At 33.6% G+C, this 27,795-nt stretch overlaps 1 protein-coding gene and 1 long non-coding RNA gene across 2 annotated transcripts; one reads left to right on the plus strand and one right to left on the minus strand.

The window, feature by feature from the left end:
• Positions 1–87: 87 nt before the first annotated feature.
• On the minus strand, positions 88–27,323 carry LOC132704101 (uncharacterized). Its single transcript, XM_060673870.1, has 9 exons — positions 26,966–27,323; positions 21,294–21,393; positions 20,936–21,188; positions 19,612–19,828; positions 17,046–17,351; positions 15,138–15,419; positions 9,107–9,328; positions 1,352–1,567; positions 88–1,295 (listed from the first exon to the last, which is right to left on the minus strand). The coding sequence occupies exons 1-9, from the start codon at positions 27,093–27,095 to the stop codon at positions 1,144–1,146; spliced, it is 1,878 nt and encodes a 625-aa protein (XP_060529853.1). The 5' UTR covers positions 27,096–27,323; the 3' UTR covers positions 88–1,143.
• Positions 1,561–11,712, plus strand: LOC132704102 (uncharacterized). Its single transcript, XR_009619228.1, has 5 exons — positions 1,561–2,186; positions 5,212–5,381; positions 9,058–9,249; positions 11,209–11,530; positions 11,603–11,712. It is a non-coding gene; the product is annotated as an uncharacterized LOC132704102 (long non-coding RNA).
• Positions 27,324–27,795: the final 472 nt, after the last annotated feature.

The following is a 27,795-nucleotide window of genomic DNA, read 5'->3' on the forward strand; positions in this document are numbered from 1 at the left end:
TTAAATCGTAGATTTTGTTTCTATACATTCATTTGGACAGTGTGTGTATCTTCTGTCTCTACTCAAACGAAATAAAAACAAATCGCGCTAAAATCAACAGGTTTTATTACGGAAGAGTAAACAGTTTCTAAACTATAGTAAATTAAAGGTACATAGTTTGGGGCGTAATTTATTACATTTTCATGATACGCCGACACGAAATATCACGTTATACAAACGACGTTGTGTAAATGTTTTACTTGGCGTTTAGTCAATCCAAGCAAATCGCCCATTTTTAAAATGAAAAAATGTCCTTCAGTAAAGAAATTCTCAAATTCTTAACTTTTAGAAAATGCTATTTAGATGTCGTCACTTGTTTTCAATAAATGACACTGTAAAAAATCGCAAAAAATGTGTCCTTTCGATCTGTCCTTATGGGATACTCCGTTAATATTGAAGATACGAAGATGCCGTTTGAACATTGTTCACTCTACCTTTTTCATGTTTGAAAAATTGTGCCTACGGATTCTGAGATACGAGGGAAAATTAAAAAAATTACCATATCTAACGTACTACGACAGATATTTCGATTTTATAATATTATGTTATGCAACAAATGTGTTTAATAAACGAGTGACTAAAAAACTTTACTAAACGTGTTGCATACCTATACTTTTTCTACGAACGTTAATTTTTCGGTAAATTTTTGCAAAACAACACGGATACATTCACTGGGCTTAGAAAAATAATTTTTTATTGCAAATTATTAAAAGAAATTAGATGCGGATTTTTTTTTGCCCAAAGTAAGGCTTTAGGTGCTTCCTAAGATAGTCCAATTTAACATTTATTTTCTCTATGTATCATTATCTTATTTTTATTTTTTCATTATTTTTAATGTAGCCATGAAATGTTTTCTATTATGTTTTCCAATATCCTTATGAAAAAAATATGTGCAAACGGCATTTCTGTGTCTTTAATAATAAAGGACTTCGCCGTAAGGATAATTAAAAAAATAAAAAGAAAATGAAGAAAAATAAATGTTGTGGTAGGAAAATCCTCTCTTCATTTGTTATTAATAATATATACAAATCGAAAATCTTTTCGATTTAACTCTATATTTATAAATAGGGCAAGAATCAAAAAGTCATACATAATCCGTAGTCCTTAAAGCAAGAAAAAATCAGGTCCGATGTAATTTCCACAAGATGGAAAATTAGATGGGGTCGCCACCATTTCGCCGATATCACCAAACTGAAAGACCGTGTCGAGACCTTTCGTCCAACCAACCGATTTTTCATCACGTAACATCCACATTCCTATAATGCCACACGAAAAAGTGCATAAGTTAATAAGATGTAATATCACTTCTTACCCGGATTTTTCGCTAGGAATCTAATCACAACGACCCCGTATTTGGGCACCCTGACCGTATCCTTCCTCACCGGATTCAGGAGGTTTCTCTTGAGAAGGTGATTTGTCTTGTCCAGATCCTCCACTTCTTGCCTACTTACTGGTCTATCGAATTGTCTGGAACCGACCACGTAAAAGTGAACACCGTGGAAATGGAACACGTGCTCTTCATCGCCGCCTGGAACGCGAATAAAATAATGCCACACCAAGGTGTTTTTGCGTAGAAACTTTGCACGTTGTCATCCAACTAACCAATTGTCAGATTGAAGTTTAAAAAAATAAAACAGTGTCACCATAAATATGTGTAAAATTAGTGAATGATACAGTATACTTATTTCGAATGGCACCATGCTGATTACCAAAAACGTATTTCGCTGATTATTACAAAGTATGGGTTAGTAATTGACATTGACATTTTCACATTGCGTAGACTTTTAATTTCATTTTTATAGATACCAATACGTTTAAAATTATCAGCAGCGATCATTCATCAACCTATTGTATCTTTTAATAGGTACTATTTACACATCTTCTGGATCCCCCCTGCGTTGTGGATAAATCGAACTTGCTGACTTTTCGTCAATCACCCCCTTGGCTTCTTCAAAGCTTAACTGAAACTGGCTCGCATTCTACTGAGGCCGGCGAAGCTAAAAGATGGGCATGAACATTATCTCCGATGACCGATTCCCATATTGGTGAAAAGGAACCGAATCGCAGTTAAGATTGTTTGGTTGTTTAGAAATATCTATTAATTCTGAGATTATTCTTTGGTAGAAGAACTGATTACGTGCAAAAAGGTTAGTTTGATAAAATAAGATTTGATATTCGGTTTTATGATTGCGTTCGGAAATTGCTGATGAGTTTATTTGTCGTAGTTTTAAGGCTCTTTTAGCCTAGTTGATATTTGTCGCCCTGCTTCTCCAATGTATTCTTCGATATGCGCGGAGTGCTGTAAAGTACTAGTTACTCAAAGGAATTTTGTCTTTGGCGGATCGAAGATGAGAGATTTTTGGACCAGTGGTAAATTGGGTTTTAACATTATATTTCTTCTTCTTTCTTTGGTATGTGGTCAGTGATGTTTTGAATGCAATGCAATATGTTCACAGTTTCAGTCAATTTTCACTTTTTCTTTTTTTGTGAGACAGAAGCGTTAGACGTGTTTTGTGTGCTCAGCGAATTTATGCACTCAAAAAAATGTGTAAAAAATGGAATACAGTGCTACAAAACATTTGAAATGTTGACATGCATTTTATTCCGAAGTGTTGGATATGAAACGTGTGGCAGCAAAATTTGTTCCGAATCTGTTTAATTTTAAGCAAAAGGACCGTCGAAGGAGCATCGCTCAAGAGCTGTTAAATGACGTCAATATTCCTGCGCAAAAAATTCATAACTGGTGGGTATCATGGGTATATAATTGTGACGTCCAAACCAAAGCCGTCGTCTCAATGGCAGAATCCAGACCGCCAAGACCGAAAAAAGCACGTCAAATTCGATCATATATCAAGGATTTGCTTACTGTTTTCATTTATTATCGTGGCGTAGTACATCAAAAGTTCTTACCACAAGATGGTAAGGTCAATAAATAGTTATTACCCTGAAGTTATGCGCCGTTTGCGAGAAGTAATACGAATACAACGTCGGGAATTCTGGGAAAAAATTCATGGATTTTTTAGCGAAAAACAAAACCACAATCATGCCTCAGTTACCATATTCACGGGGTATGGCATCCTGCGACTTTTTCCTGTTTCCAAAACTTAAGAAACCCATGAAAGAAAAGAGGTTTGGAACGATTGAGGAAATAAAGAAAAAATCGTGGGAAGAACTCAAGGCAAGACGTGCTTCGAGGATTGGAAAAAAATGTTGGCTCAAATGTATTATATCTTACTTTGAAGGGGACAACATTAATTTTCATGAAAATTAATAAGAACTAAAAGTTCAGATTTTCACGAAATTATATATTTTTACAAAGCAATTGTTTCGACAACACCGTGTCAAATTAATTAATGTTGTTGTATTGAAGTTTAATAATGGAGAGGTATTTAAATCTAATTGATCCTTAAGCAATACATTTGAATGTCTCATTTTTGTTAATCTCCATGGCTTCTAATAAATGTAATTTTCTACTTTTTCTGGGCTGTATGTAAAATATCAGAATTGTCGTCAAAAATGTGTTTTGCTGTGTTTAAGTGTGTAGCATAATTAGAATCTAGACTATTGTTTTTAAACGCTCTTTTATGTTCGTTAATGCGTTTCTTGAATTGTTTTAAATTGTTTGTTTTAAATTGTTAAATTAAAATTAAACTGATCTAATTCTAAGCTGACATAATTATCTTTTATCCTTGAATTTGTAAGACCGTTACATATTACAGTATATTTTGAACATCCTTAACCATCTTATAATATGTGGTTAGCATAATCAGCTTCAAAAACTGAAAAACACCACAAATTACTGCTTATCTCATCACCCCAATATTTTAAGGCGCATTTCCATGGTTCAACTTGGGGGATTATCCTGGATGTATCATCAAGTGATTCCGACAATTGACAAAAAAAAACAGATTTATATGTATCAATAGTTCATTTAAAAATGTCGCCGTGCACGTGTAGGAATTGCGGTACTTAGAGACTATCTTTTAAGCAAACTAGGAACACAGAAAAAAAAGACGTTGGTGAATCCAAGAAATATTATTGCTTCTAGCACCCCGGATCAATTTCGTTCAATATTGATTCTAGTTTGTGTTCCAATTTCAATAATTCATCCAAGTTGATCATGCAAATTGAATCGTGTAAACGCGCCTTTAGATAACATTTCACGCCTACGAGGCACACAAATCACCACCTCCTACATAATTGTAATTTTCCCATTCCGCGTTATCGGTCAGCCTTAGTCAGCAGAAGTTTATTTTTGCTCTTGCTTATTCGCAAACGTAGCTATAAAGAAATAGATATTTCCTAACGTTTCCTGCATGAGAGTAGCTCATTGTTTGTAATGTGCTCTTTGTTGAAAATAGCGTCCTAACGTCGAAGACAAAAAAATTTAATTTTGTCTACTGCAGAGATCGGTAGTTCAAATGACATTTTTCAAACTCTTAGAACTAAAAGCACCCCTAATAATAATAATAAGCTTTATTGTCGAACAATAATATAAAATATATCTATTTACAAGACAAATCATTAATTTATGAAACCGAGAGCCGCTTAAATTTGGTAGAAGGCCAAGTATCGCGTTGGTACTTTGTCGGGAAGTTGCAAGTATATCTCTGCAGGTGTAACGTGCTATGTGGGTGAGCGCATCAAAATTTATTATTCCGATAATTGTTATGTTTCTTGAGCGCCACCCATCACCAGAGCAATTTGTGTTGTGACACAATTTATTATCATCAAAAATTGTAAAATCACCATTTAGTTAAAATATGCATAATTTGAATCTCCTTCTTATATTATAGTTAGGAGAACTTTAAAGGTTATAAGTAAATTAAGTTAATAGTATCGGCATACAGTACAGGCTCTATATATCCCATCTAGTAACAACATTACTGTAATTTCATAATAACCTAATTTCGACTAGAACATACTCATTCGTGCTATCGCTTCCAACAAAGATTGGTTTCCGGCATTATTTCTTCTCATGTCCCTGGTTGCATCATGGTACGAAAGTCGTATAATAATTTTAACGTCGAAATTCAGTTTCGTTTAAATTTGTAACGGCCTCGTAAAGATACTTTATCGCTCCATTAATTTTGTCCTAACGAAGTACCTTTCACACAAGCTAACTTTGAATTATAGTTTGTCGTAAACTCGTGTTTCAAATTAATTTTCTAGAGCAGCGTTTTCTGTTTTGCTTGATGGATCAAAATCGATGTCTCAGCGACCGGCTGCGTTTCCGCTTTGTTTAAACGAAGTCAGATGTGTTACGAAATCTTGCACAATAGCATCGATAGTGTTAACTATGCATGCCAGAAGGGAAAAAGAAAATTACCTCATAAATCCTGGTAAAGTATAATTATATTAACTTATTTCTTTCAGTTTCGCCGGTATACAAAAAATTTCTAATTTTTTGTACAGTAAAATCAGTAAAATTGAAAGTTTTTATACAGGGTGTTCGGAAATTGAGTTCGGAAACTTGGAGGGAAGGTTCGACGTTCTAAAATAAAGTGTCACTGGAGGGCACTTTACCTATGACATTTTTTTTTAATTTCATTATATTTTATTTATTTAGGCTGATATTGCAAAGTAAGACAGATTGCCTTAAGCAGAATCCCAAATTCTCTCTGGTTTTAAGTCGATAAGTCTTATCGTTTAGCCACAAATCGACTTTTTTATTCTCGGCCCGGATACTTCTAATTTACAGAACAGCATTATTAAATTGCAGGCGAAAAATGGCATAAGTCAAAACAATAATAAATGTTTAATTTAAGTAACATAAATACAATTAACATTTTCGAAAATAACAAATTATGAATAATAATCCCGAATTAAACAGTATACAACGCTAATTACAATTCATTTTCAAAATGCCCACCATTTATTTCTAAACATTTTCTTGTACATTTTAAGAAATGCTGTTGAACACGAAAAAATAAGCCGAACTTATTTCTAATGATTTCGCGACCGTATATTATTTTTTGTCGTTGATCATTGAGGTCTGTTATAGGTGTTTCGAACACCAAAGACTTTAAGTGCCCCCAAAAAAAGAAGTCCATCGAACAAAGATTTGGTGAACGAGGCGGCCTGCCTGATTTAAATACGTTCGTACAGCTAATACAAAATGGGGTGGAGCACCATCTTGCATTAACCACATGTTTTGTCTCCACTGCAGCAAAGGTGGTAATTCCTCTTGGAAAAATCGCAAATACATTTCCCGATTAAGCGATCCTTTTTCAAATTTCAAGTCCTGTTAGGCAAAATCACATTTACAGGTAAAATTCGGGCCGAGAATATCGACTTGAAGCAAGAGTGACCATTTTTACGGATTTGCGATTCTGCTTAAGGCAACCTGTTCTATTTTGCAATATCAGTCTAAATAAATAAAATACAGGGAAAATAAAAAAATGTTCTAGGTAAAGTGCCCTCTAGTGACAGATTTCTGAAACACTTTGATTTTGTAACAATGACTTTTACTAAATCAGGTGTGTGTAAATGCCAGCTTATTCCGTTGGGAATTAAGCCCACTGTATAGCATTTCCTTTTTGACATTATCAAATTTCGAAAGTAATTCGCTATTGATAAACAAAACGGAAAAAACATTATGAATGAATAGCTTGTTGTCTTCATATATACAAATACGATATATAAACATGTCTTTGTCGTTCTAGTTGTAAAGGTTGAATACAAGAGAATAAAATTTGAAACTGGCACGTAAAACACATATAAGACGATAATTTTTGCATTTTAAATATATGCCTTTAATTTTTCAAAGAAATTTCCTCAGGCTACTGTAACACTATTTACAAAACTTTTGGAATTCTGGTTTCGCCAATCATCCTGTGTGCTTCTTCAGAGCTTAGCTGAAACTGTTGGCTGTTGACATCTTCAGAGCTTAACTGAAACTCTTTTAGTTAAACAGGATGATTGGCGAAACATTAGCAAGTTCGATTCAACAACAACCGACCCAAGAGAGATCCAGAAGTTTTGTAAACAGTAAATATATGCCTTATGTCTACATTACTTCGGAAAATACATTAAACTGCTATTATCTTTCTAAGTTGCCAAGGCTCATTATTATAAATTTTGATTTATTTTTTTAAAGAAAATTTCTTTTAAAAAAACATAGGATAGTTAATTATTAATTAATTTTTAATGTTTTACACTATTATTATTATTATTATTATTATTATTATTTTCTTTTATAATTTCAGAAAATTTGATTTTTTTTTTAATTGTAAAATTTAAGTTTTTTTTTGTTATAATGTTGGTATGGCATGTCTTTTCTTTTTTTTTTTCGGATGGGGTTTCAATGTTTCCAAGCCTTTTATTATTATGATTGTTATTTTATTATTTGATATTCTTTATTGTCATTTACACTAATATCTAATCTTCTGAGACGACAGAAATCCGTACAATTAGGCACATACAGGTATTACTTTACCTAGGTGCCAGATTAGCCATAACGATGTGGGGCATATGTAACAGTGTAAGCATAGTAATTATAGGGTTTGCTGTGTAGCAATTATTGCTGTGAATTAAATTGAATTACATCACTCTCTTAAGCATCTATAATACTAATAATAATAATAAACTGTCTCTATTGAAAACCAAAATATTACAATATAAATAATAATACAACACCACAATTGTCAGCAAAATACATACCCGTATATACATCGTTAATACAAGACATAGACGCATATCATAACTGCATTATATCTAAAAGATTTCTGGAAAGTTACCGAAGTGTGTCTAGGAACGCAATATCTTAAACAATGATGAGTGCCTCGATTATGAATATCATTTCCTCTGCAAAGTTTATCAAACAAGTACGACGGGGTCTTACTGCAGTTTAGTAAAAAAAGCAAAAAAGCAAACTGAACTTTATATCGGTCCTCCAGCTTGAGCCAACCCGAATCAGAGAGGCACGGTGAAATATGGTCATATTTTCTGAAGTCGTTGGAGTCTCTCCTGATCTCGATTAAGTATAGCTAACCAAAACTAATATATCACAGAGTTTAAGTTTCACTTATTTACTGAGAAACTATTTATGAATATACAATGTCTTCCACTTATAGAAGGATTTTTAAAACACTGAGCCCACATGCTTAGAAAACAGCAAGTCACCGTCAAACCATAATACTAAATTTTTACACCCGTCTGAAGAAGGAGAAATAATATCATCATTTGGCGTCATCTTAAAAGAGGAGTTTTTTACAAGATATTCCCTTTTATTTCTAAATAATAACATCTACGTTTTGTTAGGATTCAATAAGAGGTTGTGAGCCGCAGATACCTCCGACATTATTTTTAAATCTAAATTTATTTTAGTAGCGGCATTTAAAGCTTCACTAGCAACAAAACATAAATATAACAGTATCATCGGCGTATTGATGAGATTTACAAAATTTAAGAAAAGTAGAGAAGTCAGCTGTATAAACTGAGAACAGAATAGGTCCCAGAGTACTCCCCTGGGGAACACCCCTCTCCAAAGCAATGGTATCTGAATGAGTATTTCCTACCCTATAGTATCTCTGAACAAGAAAATTTTTAAAAAATGAAATGCCGAAGAATTGCAGTTTAGCTAAGAGAAGGAAATGATCCAATGTGTCGAACGCTTTGCTTATAGTAAGAGTATGAGACAAGATTTTAATTTAGAATCCGCTGCTCTCGATAAATCATCAGTAACACGAAGCAAGGCAGAATTAGTGCTATGAAGAGCTCGAAACCCAGATTGAGTGCCTGGGAGGATTTTGTTGTCGCATAGGAACATAATATAATCAATAATCTATATCTCTATAGCTTATTAATAACAAACAGCATTTTTTAATATCACATTCTTTTACCCGTCTTTTCACAAATCGTGGGGCAATTGACAGGACTTACTTGTAATTAATTTTAAAATGGTTTTTGCTTCATATTTCAATACACAATGATTTTTTCTGTTCATTATCAATAATAATTTGTTTATGGGTTGTTTACGTATATTCCGAACTCCCAAAACTGCTTTCATAATTTCAGCAACACTCTTCCAATTCGCGAAAGGCAACCTTCAAATATTTATACTCACTCTGATCGATCAGAACGACCTCAACCGAAGATCCGAGTTTTACAAACTGAACGTGGACACATTCGCAAACATTCCGATCCCTACATCGCTGGGGCGAAACGAATTGGCTGCAAATGACGTCAAAGGGAACATCCGAAAATTGTGTAAGCAAGGGCGATGACGGAAAACTGAAGGTGTAATTGTTGACTCTGTAAACTTTTGACCGCAAGTCCGTGAATCCACCTGTAATGTTGAAATTTACCAAATAAATACGTCCCAAACAGAATATAATCTGTTGATATAGATGATATTTTGTTGCGGATGGTATTTTTTTGTGCGTCGAATGTTTGCCGATACGTTAAGTGCCAAACTATTATGCTATTACATTTAAAGTAAATATTAGTGTGGGTGGTCAGTACAAACTCTCCATATTATTGGTTCAGATTTTAACGCATTTACTCCTGACAATCATTTATTTAGTTGAAATCAGCATTCATCATTTTTAAAATTGTTAACAATTCGTTAGTACCACATCAACTTAACAACATTGCATTTCGCTATATTACATTTATTATTTTTTTAATTTTATTATAAAGATTTTTTGATATCGAGAACATAATGTTGAAACTTGCTGTTATTAAACAATGTTTTTTTTTTATTAAAAGAGGTTGAATGTCAGTAATGTTTGATCCAAGATTGTCAATTCAATATGAAGTATATCATTAATGGTTTATGCGCTGTAATATTCATTCATTCGATATATTTCAAAGGCTTTAATTTTTTTCATTGTGGTCACTTTCAGTGTCCAGGATTCCGTCCAATGTAAGAATTCAGAAGAAAACACTGTTAAAAAGGAATTTCTTCATTTTGAGAAAAGTGCTACGGGCCTGTTGATTTCAAGCTTTAACCTCCAGATCCTGGTAAAAATATTTAGCAAACCAACACCCAAAATACTTGAATTTAGCTAAATGTTGAATCAGGTCGTTATTTACTCTTGTTGGCTTCTTCAGAGCTTGAGCGAAATTGGCTCCCATTTTACTCTGTAACTGCTTATGTATTGTTTTAGTAGACATAAATCGCGGTTAAGTTTGTTTGGTTCCTTCTTTGGTAGAAAATTGATTACATGCCTTCCGAAAACAACTCCACACTTGCCACGGTTGTCCTTCCTTACATTCAAAACATCACTCACCACATATCAAAAGTTTTTAAGAAAACGTTAAAAGTAGATTTACCACATTGTTCAAAGATCTCTCAACACCTTCAATCCGTCATAAACAAAATTTCGTTTAAGATACTTAGAGTTTACAGCATGAATAGGCCTGAGACTACGACATCAAATCTTGTCAAATCTTATTGAATAAAACTACAATGCTTGCATGTAATCAATTCTTCAAGCAAAGAAAAATTCAAGAATCCATAGAATTCTGTAAGTAACCAAACAATCATAGAATAGAATTTATTGACCACATTTTGTTCATACAATTATAGCTAGTCATGAATACAATATGTAGAAAAATATGCATATTAAAACAAAACAATGAATCAATTGTATAAAGAGTGTATAAATTATATAAAACAGTGTATAATACATAAGAACAGGAACAGTGTAGATAACAAAGAACAAGACGTTTTTATAAATAAACCAAAGGAAGCAACATCAACAAAATTATAGAAGGTCATTGCACAGACACTTCTTTGACTTCAATAACATCGGGAGTATCCATGTATTTCCCGATTGAGTAAAACCAGTGCTTTTTAAAAAAGGTTAAGATGTTTTTTTTGTAATTTTCTATTACTTAGAACTTCCACGTTAGCTGGTAGTTTACTGTACCAGTTTAAGTTTAGTGAATTATTTTGAATTTTGGTATATTTGAATTTTGAAGCACGAAGTAGCTTGTTATTTCTAAATAGTCGTGGTAACAGGAGTTCTCACTGAAACTGTCTATGTTTTTGTATATTGCAAATAATTGATAATAAATATACAAACCGAAAGTGGCATAAGTTCCAAACTTCTCCAAATTTAAACTATCGTCAAGCGTTACTCCCCAGAGCCCTACATTCTTGCCCTCCAGTAGATTAATATTAGTTCAGAAAACAAGACGTTGTGTCTTATCTGTGTTTAGTTTAAGGTTATTGTTGGTCGATCCAAGTTGCGCCATCCGCTCAACATTATCAACATTAAGTCATCGCCATAAGTCACAAACGATGTATCGTCCGAATAAAGTGTACATTTATCGGGGAACAGAAAATGATACAAGTCATTGATGTAAATAGGGAATAGTAGCGGGCCCAAGACAAAGCCCTGAGGCACGTCACTGCTCACAACCCTCAACTCCGATATGTTATTGTTAAAGACGACACACTGTCTTCTGTCAGTTAAATATGAGCGGATAAGATCCTGATGGTGACCACGGCACGATATCTGCCGAGCTTCTCCAGAAGCAGGTAATGAGAGACGCAGTCGAAAGCCTTAGTGAAGTCACATAGCGTGAGTGCAGCTTGGTCCCCCTTTTCCAGGCCCTCCGCCACGTCTCCCACAACCCTGCGAACCGCCTGCACAGTGGAGCAGCCGGTCTTAAAACCAAATTGGGAATCCCAAATGCATTTTGTTTTTTGGAAAAATCGTGATAATTGATTTTTTAAAATATCTCGAAGATGTTACCAAATATGGGAACTATTGATATGGGTCGGAAATCATTTGGACACTTTGTGTTACCTTTTTTAAATATTGGAACCACCCTCGCGACCTTAAATGGGGCGGGAAAACTTCCACTATCAATACATTTGTTAAATAAAAATGTGAGAGGTGTTACAATCTGGTTCATAATGTCCTTCAAAATAATACTATTGTCATCATAGTCATAAGAACTAGATTTTTTCAATGCAATTACAAAACATCGTTTTCTGCAATCCAGTGTAAGAAGAAAGATGAAGTTACATTTGGGATTTTATTTAAGCACTCACTCTGTACTTCAGGGTTGGCAGTTAAAGAGACCAGAATATCAGCGGCAACATTGGTGAAAAACGAATTAAATTCATTGGGTGAAAGAGTGCTTCAAGGGTCACTTTTTTTATAACAATTTCTTTCATAATTCATAATTTTCCATGTATAAAGACTGACTAATATAGTTATCAAACACTTTTTTGTTTATGCTCTGGCTTTTTTGTTGTATCAGCAATGTTTTTTATCGCTGTTAACTTATTTCTCATTTGCTTTATGTCATTAAATAATCCATTAACCTCCACTCAGGTCTTTACCTACCTACCCACAATCATTCGAGACAATATTGATAGCCGTCCACCCAATTTCATTTAAGCCCTAAAGAAGTCAACAGAATGATTGGCGAAACGTGAGCAATTTGGTTTGTAAATAGTATTTTAGTAAAATGTAGAAGTTTTTTTGCAAAATTACGAAGATTGATGTTTAGTCGTTCGTTCATTGCCAGCTATCGAAACTCTATTCAATAATTCTCAGTTCTCAATTTACCTAACGGAACGGTATCGACAACGTCCCTTATATAGCTCACAATCGCTTAAATTTTGGGAAAAAAATTATTCAGATATTGTAAAAGTCATTTAGTTTATTAAATCCTATATTACTATTCTATGTAATTTACTAATTAAAGTATAAAATTTACATATTTTCATACATATAATTAAGGAATTAAAATACATAAATACGCCACAGAGTCGCTAGTAAACCAATTTTAGCAGATGCACCAGGTGCCCTGACTGCGAAAATGAAGCGGAGTGGCCATGTAGCCATGTAGCTAATTTCTTTGGTAAAAATGTTATGCCGCCATTTGCAAAATGAAACTGCATGAAGCGTTACCGCTATTACTCAATAAATTTGTGCAGTGCTGCATCTAGAGCGTCAAATTCAAATTCGCTAACGCCAATCTAGCAGTTATGCAAACTAAGTTCCACCTCTCTAATTGTCTACATTTTAACTTAATTTACGTTGTATCGCAACGCAACTTTGCATAACCTTAAAGTTACGTTATGTTTTAAGCTCGATGATGGATGTAAATTCAAACAAACTTTCCTCTTCCTAGAATGGTTCATTTTATAATGTCGACGGTACAAAAGATATAGACAGTAGAAATATAGATTGGAACTAAAATGAAATAGGTAAAGTCTGTTCATAGATATAAGAAAGTGACTAACTGATACGAATTAAGTAAAGACCCGGGCAAGCTGTAAGAATTAAATATGGCCGAAAAGGTCCGTACTTTGCATAGAATTTAATTATTTGGGGTTTTGTTTGGAAAGATACTAAACAGTATTTATTTATTTATGTAGGTATTTATGTTTCAATCTAAAATAAAATTACAAATTATTTTTATTACCTACTCAAATTACTAAAAAATAATTCGCGTAATATATCAGTATCACTATCGCTATCATCGCCTGTTCTAATTATTATTTGTTCTATATTATTTGCAATATGGATATACGATTGTTCTGCTTTTTCTATATGTTTAACAGAATTTTCCCAACTTTGTGGAGGGATGTTAAAAACTTCGGTTTCTATAAGTATGAGGACATTGGACATTGGACACGGGACACGGGGAAAAACATTGTTACGACGAATGACAAATTTCAGTTGGTGCAAAACATGTGATTAAATATACAGTGGTAAGGTGGAAGCCTTAAAACTGTATGCCCTAGATTTTGTGCACAATTATCATAGACTTATTCGTTTTGTAGGTTCAAGCTTTGTAGAACTTCAATTAATTCCTTTTTGGTATAATCTTCGTGAAAATAAATGTCGTTATTATACACGTAGTTTTGGATTGTTGCTTTTGTGTCACATGAGGAAGGAGTTTTTGTCAACTATCTACTGTGATAACTTGCATTGTCCATTACAATTACGCTCTTAGGAGGAATGTTTGGAACTAGTTTGTTTTTAAACCAACTTTCAAATAAATCAGCGGTGGTGTCTTCATGATAATCCAGAGAAGAATCTTTAATATTTTTCGCAGACAGAGAAAGTCAATTTGGAATCCAACCATCTTTAGAGCCAGCATGCAAAATAGTTATTCTTTTACCTCTTTTTGATAGCGCGTTTGTTTTACACTTATCACTTGAGTCAACCCAACCCTTTTCCGGGGTATCATAAGTGTCGAACCAGGTTTCATCCAAGTAGATAATTAGCCTTTGTTGTTCTCTGTAAATCCTAATTTTTTCTAAATATTCCAGTCGCCATTTCCGAATTCTAAAAGATTCCATTAAAACTTGCCTTTTGTCAATTTTATTCAATCTAAAACCCATGTGTTGAATACACTTCCATAGGGTAGTTCTGCCACATTTAACATCGGTTTCATCTTTTTCAGCTTCCTAATTAATATATCTAATGTAGGCACGCTTTGTTCCTCATATAACTGCTAAATTTTGTGTACTATTATATCTTGATCACTTTCATCTACACTCGCGAAAATGTCGGCATGGCTTCTTTTTTTCCTCGCTAAAATGGGATTATTCACAATTTTCCATACAGTTGATGTTGGAATTTCCGTCAATTTGGCCGTTTCTTCTAAAGATGCTTGCTCGCTGGCACTACGTTCAATGAGAGACAAATAAACATTTTTTATAACGTCCTTAGTCTCAATAGAATAGCGTTTTCTACATTTGGGCAGGAGCAACTCCTGAGATACACTAGACTCGCACACTATTCAACACACGCTGTACTACACACGAAATAAGAATGATTACTAATAAACTTAAACTAAGTAGTATACCAAACCAAAGAATATTAAACGCAGGTAGTAGGTATAAAATTAATTTCTGTTACGGACCACAATTTTACCTGAATTTAAATTTCGAAACTTTAGATAATAATCTTGTTGCATTGTATGTTAATGACCACCCTTGGATAATCCCATTCAAAAGTAATTGGTCACTTTCTTGTATCTATGAATAGACTATAACTGAATGCTTTAAAAGTAACTATTAAAAAAATATATCAATTTAGCAAAAAATCAGTCTTTTTTTATGTGCTATGAAAAGAAATAGGCATATCTCGCGTTAAAGGGAAAACAACTTAGCTTACCGTAACTAGTTTCCTTTTCTCTGTATTTGTAATCGATTTCGAGGATAGCAGTGTGATCAACTTCCCGGTTCCTCAGCTCTTCGTCAATTTTGATTAAAGCCTTGACGTCCTGCAAACAAACTTTACCGATCTGAGTGTCGCAGAATGAGGTATTGAAGCTTCTAGCTATCTCGTTTCTCGAAACTGAATTCTTTGTGGATTTCTTCACCGCCTCGTAGTTGATAACTGCCAGACCACTGAGTTCGTTTCCGCAATTGGATTTCACATTTAAAAAGAAAGCGCCTACGAGTAAACTACGTAATAATAATCATATATCATAAAAAACTATTTACAAATTACTTCAAAACCAAAGCAACTACCATTTCAAGTATACCAAACTATTTTCGTATTTATTCATAGGCAACTTAGATTATAGAGACATACTTTTGATTAGAATGATAGACTTACACAACATTTGTTTAATAAACCAGAAAGCGAAATGGAAATTGAGTATAAAACCAAAAACAATTGCATAGGATTAAAATTTAAATTAAGATCGACAAGAATCAAAAATTCTTTAGATTATTTATAAAAACAAATATAATTTTTTTTAAGACTTTTTTGAATAATTATTTATACTTAATTATAAATTTAAAGTTTTGTTTCGTAATTATTTTATATAAAACGTTTATAACTGTAATGATGGGTCATCGCCGATGAAATCAGAAAATAACTTCCATTTTACAGATCAGAAAATGCAATAGTGACATTTATAAGTGTGGAAGGAAAGAAATTAATCGATTTTTAATTCAGTTTTTTTTTTCGGAATGCCTCTGGAAGATTTTTGAACATCTTTAACATCTCCATCAAACCTGGAAAACCTTATATATAAAAATCTGCAACTTTAGTAGTCGACCAAAAAAGTCATGGAAGTACCGTAAATTATCCAAATTGAATTTTTTTCAATTATTTATGATTTTATAGGTTTTAGTTATTTAAGCACGTTTTCTGACAATTTTTGTTGATGATTGATCAAAACTAACCAAAACTAAGGAAAACATGAAAGCACTCAGGCGAACGTATTTGTGACTGTTGTTCCAAATATTCTGCCAAAATCAAGTAATAGTCGAACTTGTAAGTACATTGAGTTTCAGAAACAACTGTATGGAGAAATTCTGAAAAAGTATACCTACAGTTCTTCTATTAAACAGATATCTATTAGAGGTTATAAAGTGGACGGTAAAAATTAATTGATGTCGCCAATGATATTATGATATTATGACCTTCCCAATTTTCCTTATAAACAGTGATTTGGTCATATTATGGGAAAATAGAAATTGACGAATTGTCAGGTACCATTGGTATAAAATGACAGGTGTTATTGGTTATGGGTTGAAAAGGAGATTTTTGATGCATGAACATATTGAATCACCCTTCTTAACATCTTTTGCCATCGTCACTTTAAAAGTATTTTTTAGAAACAGTGTTTCTAAACTTGTTATGGGTAATAAATTTTAGCTTTTATTTGTTAGAAATGTTAGTGTAACATTTAATGGTTAAATGAAGTGGTATTTTATATTTAATCATTTTTTAATCATACAAAAATTAGGGCAGTGCTTATATTAGTTTTACAGATCGAATTCGATGATAATTTGCCAAAAAAATGGTAAATATGGAAAGCATATTTTGTGGCAAAAAACGCATAAAAATGGGGAAGTTTGTAAATGCAGATTTAATGGTGACGTTGTCCGTCTATATCCCCCGACTTTACCGAAGCGATTTTTTAGTGGATAATAAAAATTAGATTTTTATGCCGGATTTTCCCGTAGGCAAAAACAAACCCGCGAAATCCTCAACGCAAACAAACGAACATTTCCCACCGCCGAAACCGAAAAACTCATACATGCTTAATGAAGTTTTTCCTCTCACCATTTTCGGCCGACGCTTTCAAAACGAAATCTATCCTTTCGCCTTTGGCGAGCTGCACGCTGCTCACTTCGTACGGATTGATGGCGTTACCATCCAATTCAATTATTTTTAGCATGTGCTTATCTATGGATAAACTGACGGGGCAGCCAACCGATCCGCCCGTATGTGCTGCCCTAAATCGGTATCTCTTGCCGGGTTTAACATGGTAAACTGTCAGGCTTGAACCTTGCTCGCTCGGAGCTCTGCCGTTTATCAGTAAAGCTTTGGGGACGTCTTTTTTGGCCATTCCGTCGTACGTGAAGTCTCCTGAAATAAGGAAATTGTTTAAAAATTAAATAGAGCCAGGTTCCCGTTTAACGTGTGGAAAAAAAGTGTTAAAAAAGAAGAAGAAATTTTAGTTTGGTGCAACTGAAATTTGATTAGGTTCATGTCATGTTATAACTCGTAACTAAAATGGCGTTTATCAACCTTTTACAGAATCGTTAGAAAAATTAATAAAATTTTTATTATTATATGTATATAATTATAAATTTTCTTTTATTTAACTTTCTTCAATACTTATGTTTCCAACTATATCTCGAAAACAGTTTGTCTAAAAATGTTGTCTTCCGAAATAAGAAAACTGTTTAAAAATTAAATAGAGCCAGATTCCGGTTTAACACCTCAAAATAAGTCTATAGCGTGTGGAAAAAAATAAGTTTAAAAAAATAAGAAGAAGTTTTAGGTTGGTACAACTGAAATTTGGTTAGGTTCATGTTATAACTCGTGACTAAAACCCCATTTATCAATCTTTTACAGAATCGTTAGAAAAATTAATTAAATTTTTATTATTATATGTATATAATTATAAATTTTCTTTTGTTTAACTTTCTTTAATACTTATGTTTCCAACTTACGTTTTTCTTATAATATTGAGTTTTTAAGGGTTAGTTTACGTCATATGTGCGTAAGTGTAATACGTCATTTTAAAAAATAGTATGCTTGGGCTATATCTCGGAAACAGTTTGTCTAAAAATGTTGTTTACCACACTACTAGATTCTACGAAACAATATCGATGTATACCATTTTTTATCTTTTTGGTATCTTACAGGAGGTCCAAAATATGATACCACTATGCCATGCGATAACGAACCGACTTTCACGACAGGCGGAATTCCGCATACAAAAACCTTAAACTACTGGTCGGTAGAAAATCCGGAAAAATATTTGTTAATTAGCTCCGTAAACTTTTCGTGTGGTTGAAAAAGTAACCAAATCATTGGACCCATTTTTTATAGCCCGACGATGAGTGGAGAAATCTATTTACGAATTTTAATGGCGAGGAGACAGTATGTTTTAGAAAAAAATCAAGATCAATGAATTGGGGAAAGTTATATGCCATAGCACCACTTCTTGTAATATTGCTCCAGTGACAGAATATTTTATTAATACGGCACAATATTTTGGTGTCAATGGCCCAGATACTGTTTCTTTTGTGGAGGTATTTAAAAAACAAAAATTATTTTGGAAGGCGTGACATTAAAGTCCTAATGATTTGCATCCGGACTGCATAGTTAACGCATTAGATAAGTTAAAAAGAGAGAACCAAACGTGTATTCAGGACAACGGAGGACATTAGGGCAATATGTGATCTCCCACAAATTTAACAAACTTTATGGTTGCGCAGTCAAATATGGTCTTGCTCATCACGCATACATATATGAATATTCTCTTTGTTATTGTTGAGTTTAAAGTGATGTAGTTGTAATTTGCTTTTTATTTTGTTTAACTTAAACATACCGGAGATTTCAGTCAACGTGGCAACAGGGCGCTGCGCGCAAGACGGGCCTAGCCTAGGCTTTTGCTAGACCAGTGACAACAACTTTGTAGTGTTATGAAGTATACGTTCATGGCGTGGGTCGCGAAGTCGTCAAAATTTTGAGTCCATTGCCGTTTTATTTCAATAAATATTAAGTGATGGAAGAAACGCTTGTATTAAAAAACAGTTACCTTTTCGTCAATAATTAGGTCGAAATTAATAATTGTACATTGTACAAACATTCATTATTATGATTTTTGTCATTTTTTGAAAATATTTTTTAATATTTAGTTTTTTTTTCAACTGAAAAAATTATTCTTTTATCCCAACTGTCATACGTAAACAAAAGACGTGGAGTTTTCGTGATTCCATGATGATTCTTTGGGAACTATGTGACGATTTTATTTCGAGTAATTCTTACCTTAATGTAAAAAATCACTATTACGTGATATGTTTTTGAAAGCAGCGTAAAAAGGTAATTTCTTTTTAAGAAACAACATAAATGCCTCCCAATTAAAAAAAAAAACATAACTTGTGTTTTCATCGGGGTTTTAAAGTATGTATGTCTATTTGAATATGCCGATTTAAGATTGTGAAGCATATAGCCCATTTTAGCCGACCACACGCAACTATTTTCCAAGTGCGGCCCTGTACAGACGTATCATCTTTCATGGTCGGCCCACCCATTTGCGAAACTGAATTCGAGCAATAAAAACCTGCTCCCGACGTTAAACGTACTTTGTAACATCCTATTCAGTTTTTCTTACCTGACCACTCAGATATAAGCACAATATGATCTTTGGAATCGAAATCGTAAAGCTTTTTATGAGGCTCTATTTTATCCGCTTTCCTAACGACCAAAGCACCGAAAAGCCCCCTCGATCTGTCGTTGTCTGAGAAGGCGTGGTAAAAGTGTGTCCCCGCGTACGATGCCCTGAATTTGTACTGGAACGTTGTGAAGCTGGGAACGGGACATTGCGTGATCTGAAAATACATATTCATACAAACCTATTTCCTCAATAACTGTTATCGTCTCTTTTGCTTTATTTTTTTTTTAAATATTGAAGGTGCTACAAATTTTTTGTGCAATATTGTTGTGGCTAATAAGACTTTCCATTTGAGCGTTTGGTTTTCGTTATACATCATAGCATATTCGCGGGTTCCTGATCATGTTCACTGAACGCCCCACTCCTCACCCCACCCAAATCCCCACCAATGAACCCTCCACTCCTCACACACCAATGAACCTTTCACTCCTCAATAAAACCAAAAACAAGTACACACTACAAACAATAGCAATTTTTCCTTATAAATTTTTGACCTACTTAAAAATTGCTATTTTTTGTGGTCTGTTCTTGTTTTTGGTTTTACTGAGGAGTGGAGGGTTTTTGTGTAAGGAGTGGAGGGTTCATTAATGGGTGAGGAGTGGGGGGTTCATTGGTGTGTGAGGAGTGGAGGGTTCATTGGTAGGGATTTGGGTTAGATGAGGAGTGGGCAGTTCAATGAACATGATCTGGAACCGGCGAATATACCCTACTAATATGTAATATGAATTAATTAATTTTTAGTAAATTAAAAGTATTTAAAAAAACATCTTTATAGACAATTTCAGAGAATGCAGATTGTCAGTTTATATCAGCAACACACTTTAAAACTACTTCTGGTTAAGGGAAGGGGAAAGACTTTTTGCATTTTACTCTGTACAGTTTTTAGCTTTTTGGAATTCTGTTAAAAGTTTGTGTTAGATGCTTCTTAAAGTACAACATACGACTATATTTTTATTGCTTCGGCCCGATGTATCGTAAAAGTCAAACCCCAGGCTCTAGCAGCGATTTCCTTCCAAGTCAAGTTCTTTGAATCGCTTTTTTTTTCCGAAGTACAGACTTGTAGCTTGTTAACTTGCTTACTTTGTAGTTGCTGCTCATTCTCTTAGAAGCGTTGATGCACTTAAGGACTCAAATTTAATAATATTAACCACCTCTTTCGTCATCTACAGTAACGATCGTTATGTTTATGATTAAATATTAGGAGGATATAGGTTACTTATTGGTATTATTAGCTCCATCATATTTCATCAAGTGGAAAACTTACCATTGGCACACCATCCATGAAGGGAGTTTCGGCATTAGGTTGCCCCCTCCAATGCAACGATACGCTATGACCAGGAATTTTATTTATCACATCAACTATCAAAATGTCGTTCTCGCAGACTTGTATAGCCGGCCCTGGTAACTGTCGATTCGCAGTTATAATCCCGTTGGAATTAGAGGTGTCGGTCATAGCGCAAAATATGTTATTGCAGTGGGATGACGTGGAGGAGTTGTTTCTGCAATCTTGACAAATTCTGTAGACCAAATACCAAAAATTGGTTGATTTCTTAAGCACCTATCTCAGAACGGATCCAATTCGTTTCTTTTTAACTCAACAGGATTTTTTTTAATATACTCACCGATTATCTATATGATACATTTCGATATTCAGTTTCACCCGGCATATCATAGGCCAGTCTAATTGATGGCAGGGTCTATCACAGCTCTTGAAATTTTGATCTAAAATTAATTCAAAGAAAAAATCACCCAAGTCACATTTTATTACTTTTTTCAGAGTCAACAGTAAATATCAACCAGTTTACGAATAGAAACCGTTAGTCTTAAAATTAATATGGAAAAAGCCAAACACGGTAAAAAGAATAACAATAACGATACTATATAACATAGAGCTAATAAGGTCTGAAGACAGATAAACCACATTTCCACTAAGGATAATTAAAGGAAAAATAAAACATCAATAGGATTAATTATTTGCTCATTATTCCGGTTGGCAATAGATTAAAAAGTTTTACTCTCATCGAGTCAGGAGACTTCTGTTTAGTCTACACTAGGTTACACCAATAGTGGCTATTATAATTACTTGTTTCACCATTTAATATATTCCGGTATTTGTTTCTAAAAATGGTAATACTAAGTTTGAGAATGAGAATACCGGCCAAAGTCAGCAATTGCTTGGTCTTAAAGTGAAACTATCAAAGACACCTTCTGTCACCTCCAGATACAAGTACCTCAAGATAAATAGTATTTTAGCATGGCACATATCAATTAGTTGTTTTGTTGTTAATATTATCTTAAATTTCGTAAAGAAAACACTGACTTTATTTTTGACAGCGGTTTTTTAAATTTAGATTTTGGGCTACTGTTTTTCCATTGATCTTTGTGCTATCTATCTCTTTAGCAACTTTTACAATAAGAGAAAATTCATTTATTTGTTTGGGGTTATGAAAATATTGCATTTTATTAGAAGACATAACCGCCATCGTCTAACTAACCCACACAATCAGGTACAAGAAGTTCGAAAATACTATTTAGGTAGGTAATAAACTATGACGGTCCCAGGACAAAACCCTGAGGCACTTTTATCGAGACGTATGAGAAGTGTGTTTGAAGTAATTTTGTTGTTGTTTTTGTTTATTGCTCTGAATTATCTATCCAAAATCGTATTGTTCTCCACGCATCCAATGTCTTGGTTAATTCTCAAGAAACCGCAACAGTACGCTTCTTCGCATCCATGTCTCCAAACAAAGCAAAATTTTAATTTCAATTTTATTATAAAATGTATCATTTGACTATAACTGAATCTTCATTTTATGAAATTATCACGGAAAATCGGACACATCGTGATATCTACAAATATTTTATAGATGTGAAAACCCCTACGCCTACTTCTCGAATGGAGAAACCTGTACGAATTAAAAAAGAATTTTCTTAATCAGGCATTAATAATTGCAAAAACGCATCGGTGAAAGTTTTCGCGGTCAGCGAAATGGTACTTGCTATCTGTTGCTGATGGCAAATCTGGGACGTTGCATTAACAGTAAATCGCAGACACCTCATTTTTAATCCTATTTTCCAGTACCGCGAAATCAGAAAACTCTTATTTGATGTCAGTTTAATCCACCAAAGAAATTTTCAATAAATCAAGTTTATATTAGCAATAAAAACAGCAAAATTCAAATGAATAAATAAATAGAGAGTATTTATTAGTCAATTTATGCTAAAATACAACAAAAATATTTAAGATGATCAAATGTTCGACTTCCTCATTTAAAATAAATAGCCAGGTGACATTGCATGCATCATTCATAAACTATGCACCTGCACTTTTACCAGGAAAAATGTATTTAATGCATTCATTATAATAAATATGTCTTGAAAACTATTTTTTATCAAATCGAAAATAGTACTGAAGTGGCTTTTACTTGATGAAAATCCATTTAAATTAGTTAAATAAGAACAATCGTTGTTCAGATTTTCACATAAATATATTTAAATGACAGCTGTTTCGGCAACACCGTGCCTTTATCAAATGCATTTGATAACTAAATTAACTAAATCGAAAATATGCAAGAGTTGGTTTTCAAAAATTGCATAATTCAAGTTTTTCGCTTTTTGCAAAAGAAAACAAGTGTGAAACTTGAATACCGAATTTAAAACATGGAAATTTGCTTAGAATGAACTTGTAACTTGTAAGTTCTCAACTCACAATCAATGATTTTTAAACAGTACCATTTTAAACTATTGTCTAAATCTCTTAAGAAATACGGCAGAATGTTATATTTAAACTGTTTTGAAAAGATGAAATAATGATCATATTAGACCCGATGTCGCCAAACAGGGAATGTTATAGTCGGCGACAAAATATACCACGATTAGCTTCTAACTATATCAGTTGTTATTATTTAGACAAATGCTAAATCTTTAAACACTTCAATTTCTCTATTTTCCAAAAAAAAATGCTTAAAGGCAGTTGCCGTGTTCGGTAGTCTTTGAGAACCGGTCACAATCTTCTTCCTTTGTTATGAATTTTACTGCTTGGAAATATTAAAATATCTCCATGTCGTGTTAAAAGGTGTGTTGAATTTTATTGACGGAAATAATTTACAATGCAATTAGCTATCTTCTTCTATTTATGTTGTAACTGTGTTGCATTACTTTCATGTGGGGTCGTTAGAAAAACGCATTTGTTTATTTTTAATAAGTTAATAATATCTGCAAAAAATATTTAAAACGCTTGCTGATTTGCCTTTATTACTGACGTAACTGCCAGTGTGTTAAAATGTTTGTAAAAATCGGCTATCGCAACAAACGAGGAAAACAATCGAAAGTGGTGCTCAAAGCTTACACAAATGGCGTTGTAGGTAATCGAATTAGATTAATTTAATGGTGAATTCTTTTCCGGTATTCGATTACCTAATGCTTTTTCTCTGCGGTCAACATGATATTTACCGAGAAAATTATATTTCAGGTTCCAAGCGTTTATTTATCGAATCGAGTTCAGAATACGGAATGTCTGGTTGTCCCAGAGTTAAAGGTTACTTTAAGTCTGCTTGTTATTTGTGATTTCCAAATATTAAAATTATAATGAAAAATCAAAATCGATAAAATGGACCAGGTTTTTGACTAACCTAACATCCAAAGCTAAAAAAACAATCAAATCAAAAATAGAGAATATAACATAATTTTTGTTCCATTGTGACTGTTGGAAAAAGATTTAGTATACCAGAACTATAACACGAATCTAAATAGCAAACTATAAGGTTGTTCGGAAAGTCATTTCGTTTTTTCCGGTCAGAGGACTTAATTACGTTTTTTCGAAACCAACTTCACACTTAAGCCGCATAACCATTATATGTCTTGAGAGCTGATATTGCAAGGCTTGTGTGTGAAAAAGTTCTATTAATTCTACGCAGTAGTTTTTGGTTGGTGCCCGTTTAAATATGGAGAGCAATAAGCAGCATTTTCGTCATATTTTAGTTTTTTACTTCAGAAAAGGTAAAAATGCTGTCCAAGCGAGAAAAAAAATGACGGATGTGTATGGAGAAGGCGTGTTAACAGTACGCAAGGGCCAGAACTGGTTTGCAAAATTTCGATCCGGCAATTTTGATGTCGAAGATGCACCACGGTCTGGAAGGCCGGTCGAAGCTGACAAAGATGCGATAAAGGCATTAGTTGATGCAAATCGACGAATAACCACACGAGAGATCGGTGAGAGATTAAATTTGTCGAATTCGACTGTTTATGGCCATTTGAAAGGCATGGGCTTAATCTCGAAGCTCGATGTGTGGGTGCCCCATGTTCTTACGGAGCGAAATTTGTGTCGTCGCGTTGACGTGTATGATTCGCTCCTCAAACGTCAAGAAAATGATCCATTTTTGAAGCGGATTATTACTGGGGACGAAAAATGGGTTGTATACAACAATGTTAAACCCAAGAGGTCATGGAGCAGAAAAGATGAACCGGCTCAAAGCGTGTCAAAAGCCAACATTTACCAAAAAAAGGTGATGCTCTCCGTTTGGTGGGATGTCAAAGGAATCGTTTTTTTTTTGAGCTTTTGCCGGACAATACAACGATTAATTCAGAAGTCTATTGTCATCAACTGGACAAATTGAATGATTCACTTAAAGAGAAGAGGCTCGAATTAATCAACAGGAAGGGTGTAGTGTTCCACCAGGATAATGCGAGACCCCACACAAGTTTGGTCACTCGCCAAAAACTTTTACAGCTTGAATGGAGCGTACTGCAACATCCACCATATTCTCCAGATCTGGCGCCTTCCGGCTACTATTTGTTCCGGTCCCTGCAAAATTTTTTGGATGGCAAAACCTTTACCTCAAATGAAGATGTCAAAAACCACCTGAACCAGTTTTTTGCCAGCAAGGACCAAAACTTTTATGAGAGGGGAATTATGTTACTGCCAGAAAGATGGCAAAAGGTGTTGGACCAGAATGGCCAATATATAATTTAATAAAATATTTATTCATTATACGAAAACTGTCTTTCATGTTCCCCAAAAAAAACGAAATGACTTTCCGAACAACCCAATACTTTAAAAAATGTTACTTTTTCATGACCCAATGTACACAGTCGCTATGGACTAAGTGCCACTAACCAAGCAACTGCATGGTGTGTTTTGCTTGCTTTGGGTCCGATAGTTCCGTTTTGATTGGGCTACCACATAGACCAAATAATGTAATGCACGTCATATTTACATAAGAATTTGTTACTATCACATTTCCGAAACTTTTCCCGGATATTTCACTTATCATAAATAATATAAACATACAGTTTTCGCAGTAGCGCAATTTTTTGTGAAAGGAAAAAATACAGCATAAACGGAATTTGTCTAGCCCTTTTGGTTTATGTTTTTTTTTAATGATATATAAGAAATATTTAGGCTATATTATTGCAACATAATTTCAGCATTTGGTATTGTCAATATTTACTTCATGCTTAAAATGTATCGGATTTCTGTTCTAAAAATGGTAGTTTACTCTAATGAATTATCTAGCATATTATCTACCAATTTAGAAATGCAAAATTTTGAGATTAATTATCATAATAACTGTACATACCTTAAAATATAATTGTATTAAGGTAATCAAAATGGTACCTACCAGCCTATTTAACAAGATTTTAAAATAGTTGCAGTGAAAATCAACAAATACAACTATGGCCTGTTTCTTCAATATATGGGTCTATATCAATTAGCAATTTTCGCTTCTGACACATTAGTTTTTTTAATTTTATGGCCAAAAACAATGCAAATAATAATTAAAACCATAAAAAAGAAACGTATTCTGGTTTAATGCAAAAAATACTGGGTTTGAAGTTATTTGAGTTTTAGCTAATAATCCTAACCGAATTTTCATACGAATAATGAATGAAATGAATGAAACAATTATTAAGTAAAAATATTGTGAAGTTTGGAAAATATTTGGAAATTTTGTAGGCAGTAACTTTAGTGACCCGATGGAAGATACTTGTGTTCTAAATTTCGTTTAGGTATTGTTTTAGGTATCGTTTCAGAAATAACTTAAAAAAAAAATTGGAGTCAATGAAAAAGGCGTCATCTCCTGAAGAATGCGTTTTCGGGCATATGATCATTTACCAAACTGATGTTATTTTCAATATTCTTTTTTTAATATTATTTTTAATATTCCTAGGCATTAACGTATTTACATATTACTCTAAACCCCAAATGTTTAATGTTGCGATTTCTGTACAGATTTTTCAAAATAACCGTGACACTGAATTTAATTTACTTCGAAAAATGTTCTTAACGTCTTACCTGGCATGGGAGTCAGATACAGTATCGTGACCACGGCGGCTGCCATCCCTAATACTATGGACAGTCTTAAGAGAATATTTTGACCAGCGGACATTGTAGAATTGTTATTCTTTTCAGGATAACAAGTCATGTCAAAAACACTTAGCCGGTAATAATTTTCACATCGAACCGCAAACGCCAATGAAACATTATTTTTGCCGTTTCACATAACAATTTCGATTACTTTTTCACATAACGATTATAATATGGAAATACATTTTACATTACTTTTATGGGTAAGATATTGAAAAGTTTAATGTTCAATTGGCTGGTCGCAGCGCATTTGTCGGCACGTAAAACAAAACACCGGAGCGTAACATCCGTTGCGGACGGCAAGTGGGAGAGGAGCGACTCTTTCTTCAATATCGTGAAGAGTTTGGCCTGCAATTGCAAAAAGGGAAAGTAGACTAAACGTACACCGTACGTCCAAACCGCATACTGCAGTTGCAATCTAGAGCAATCTGCTTCCTTGGATAATATTTTTAGTCGTATGAAGAAAATGAATACTTTATTTCATCCATTCATTTCCTAGTCTTTATTGTTGAAAGGTCTAACTAAATTCAAAATGGCCTACACTACCTCTGTCAAATCGTGAAAGATTTTTTTTTATTTACTGGTACCTTATAGGCATATAATGTCAGAATTTGTTAATGGTCCGGCGTATTGGTAAATAAAATTTAATGTTCTTCCACAAAATATTAAAGACCGAGAAGTTAATAGTGTATTATGCAACAAGTGCGGTAAACGGCATTTGACTCACGAGTTTTTAATAAACGAGTGAGTTAAAAAGT

This window comes from Cylas formicarius, unplaced genomic scaffold, assembly GCF_029955315.1.
Source record: "Cylas formicarius isolate icCylForm1 unplaced genomic scaffold, icCylForm1.1 PGA_scaffold_6__28_contigs__length_40554024, whole genome shotgun sequence".
Lineage (NCBI taxonomy): Eukaryota > Metazoa > Arthropoda > Insecta > Coleoptera > Brentidae > Cylas > Cylas formicarius.

What these genes read in the sequence shown, in the direction of transcription:
- LOC132704101 (XM_060673870.1), bottom strand. Translation starts at nt 27,095, where the DNA reads ATGACTTGTTATCCTGAAAAGAATAACAATTCTACAATGTCCGCTGGT. An exon ending in GCTTATATCTGAGTGGTCAG is followed by an intron (nt 17,352 to 19,611) that starts GTAAGAAAAACT and finishes TCCTTATTTCAG; the next exon opens with GAGACTTCACGTACGACGGA. An exon ending in GGTCGTTCTGATCGATCAGA is followed by an intron (nt 1,568 to 9,106) that starts GTGAGTATAAAT and finishes TTCGCGTTCCAG; the next exon opens with GCGGCGATGAAGAGCACGTG.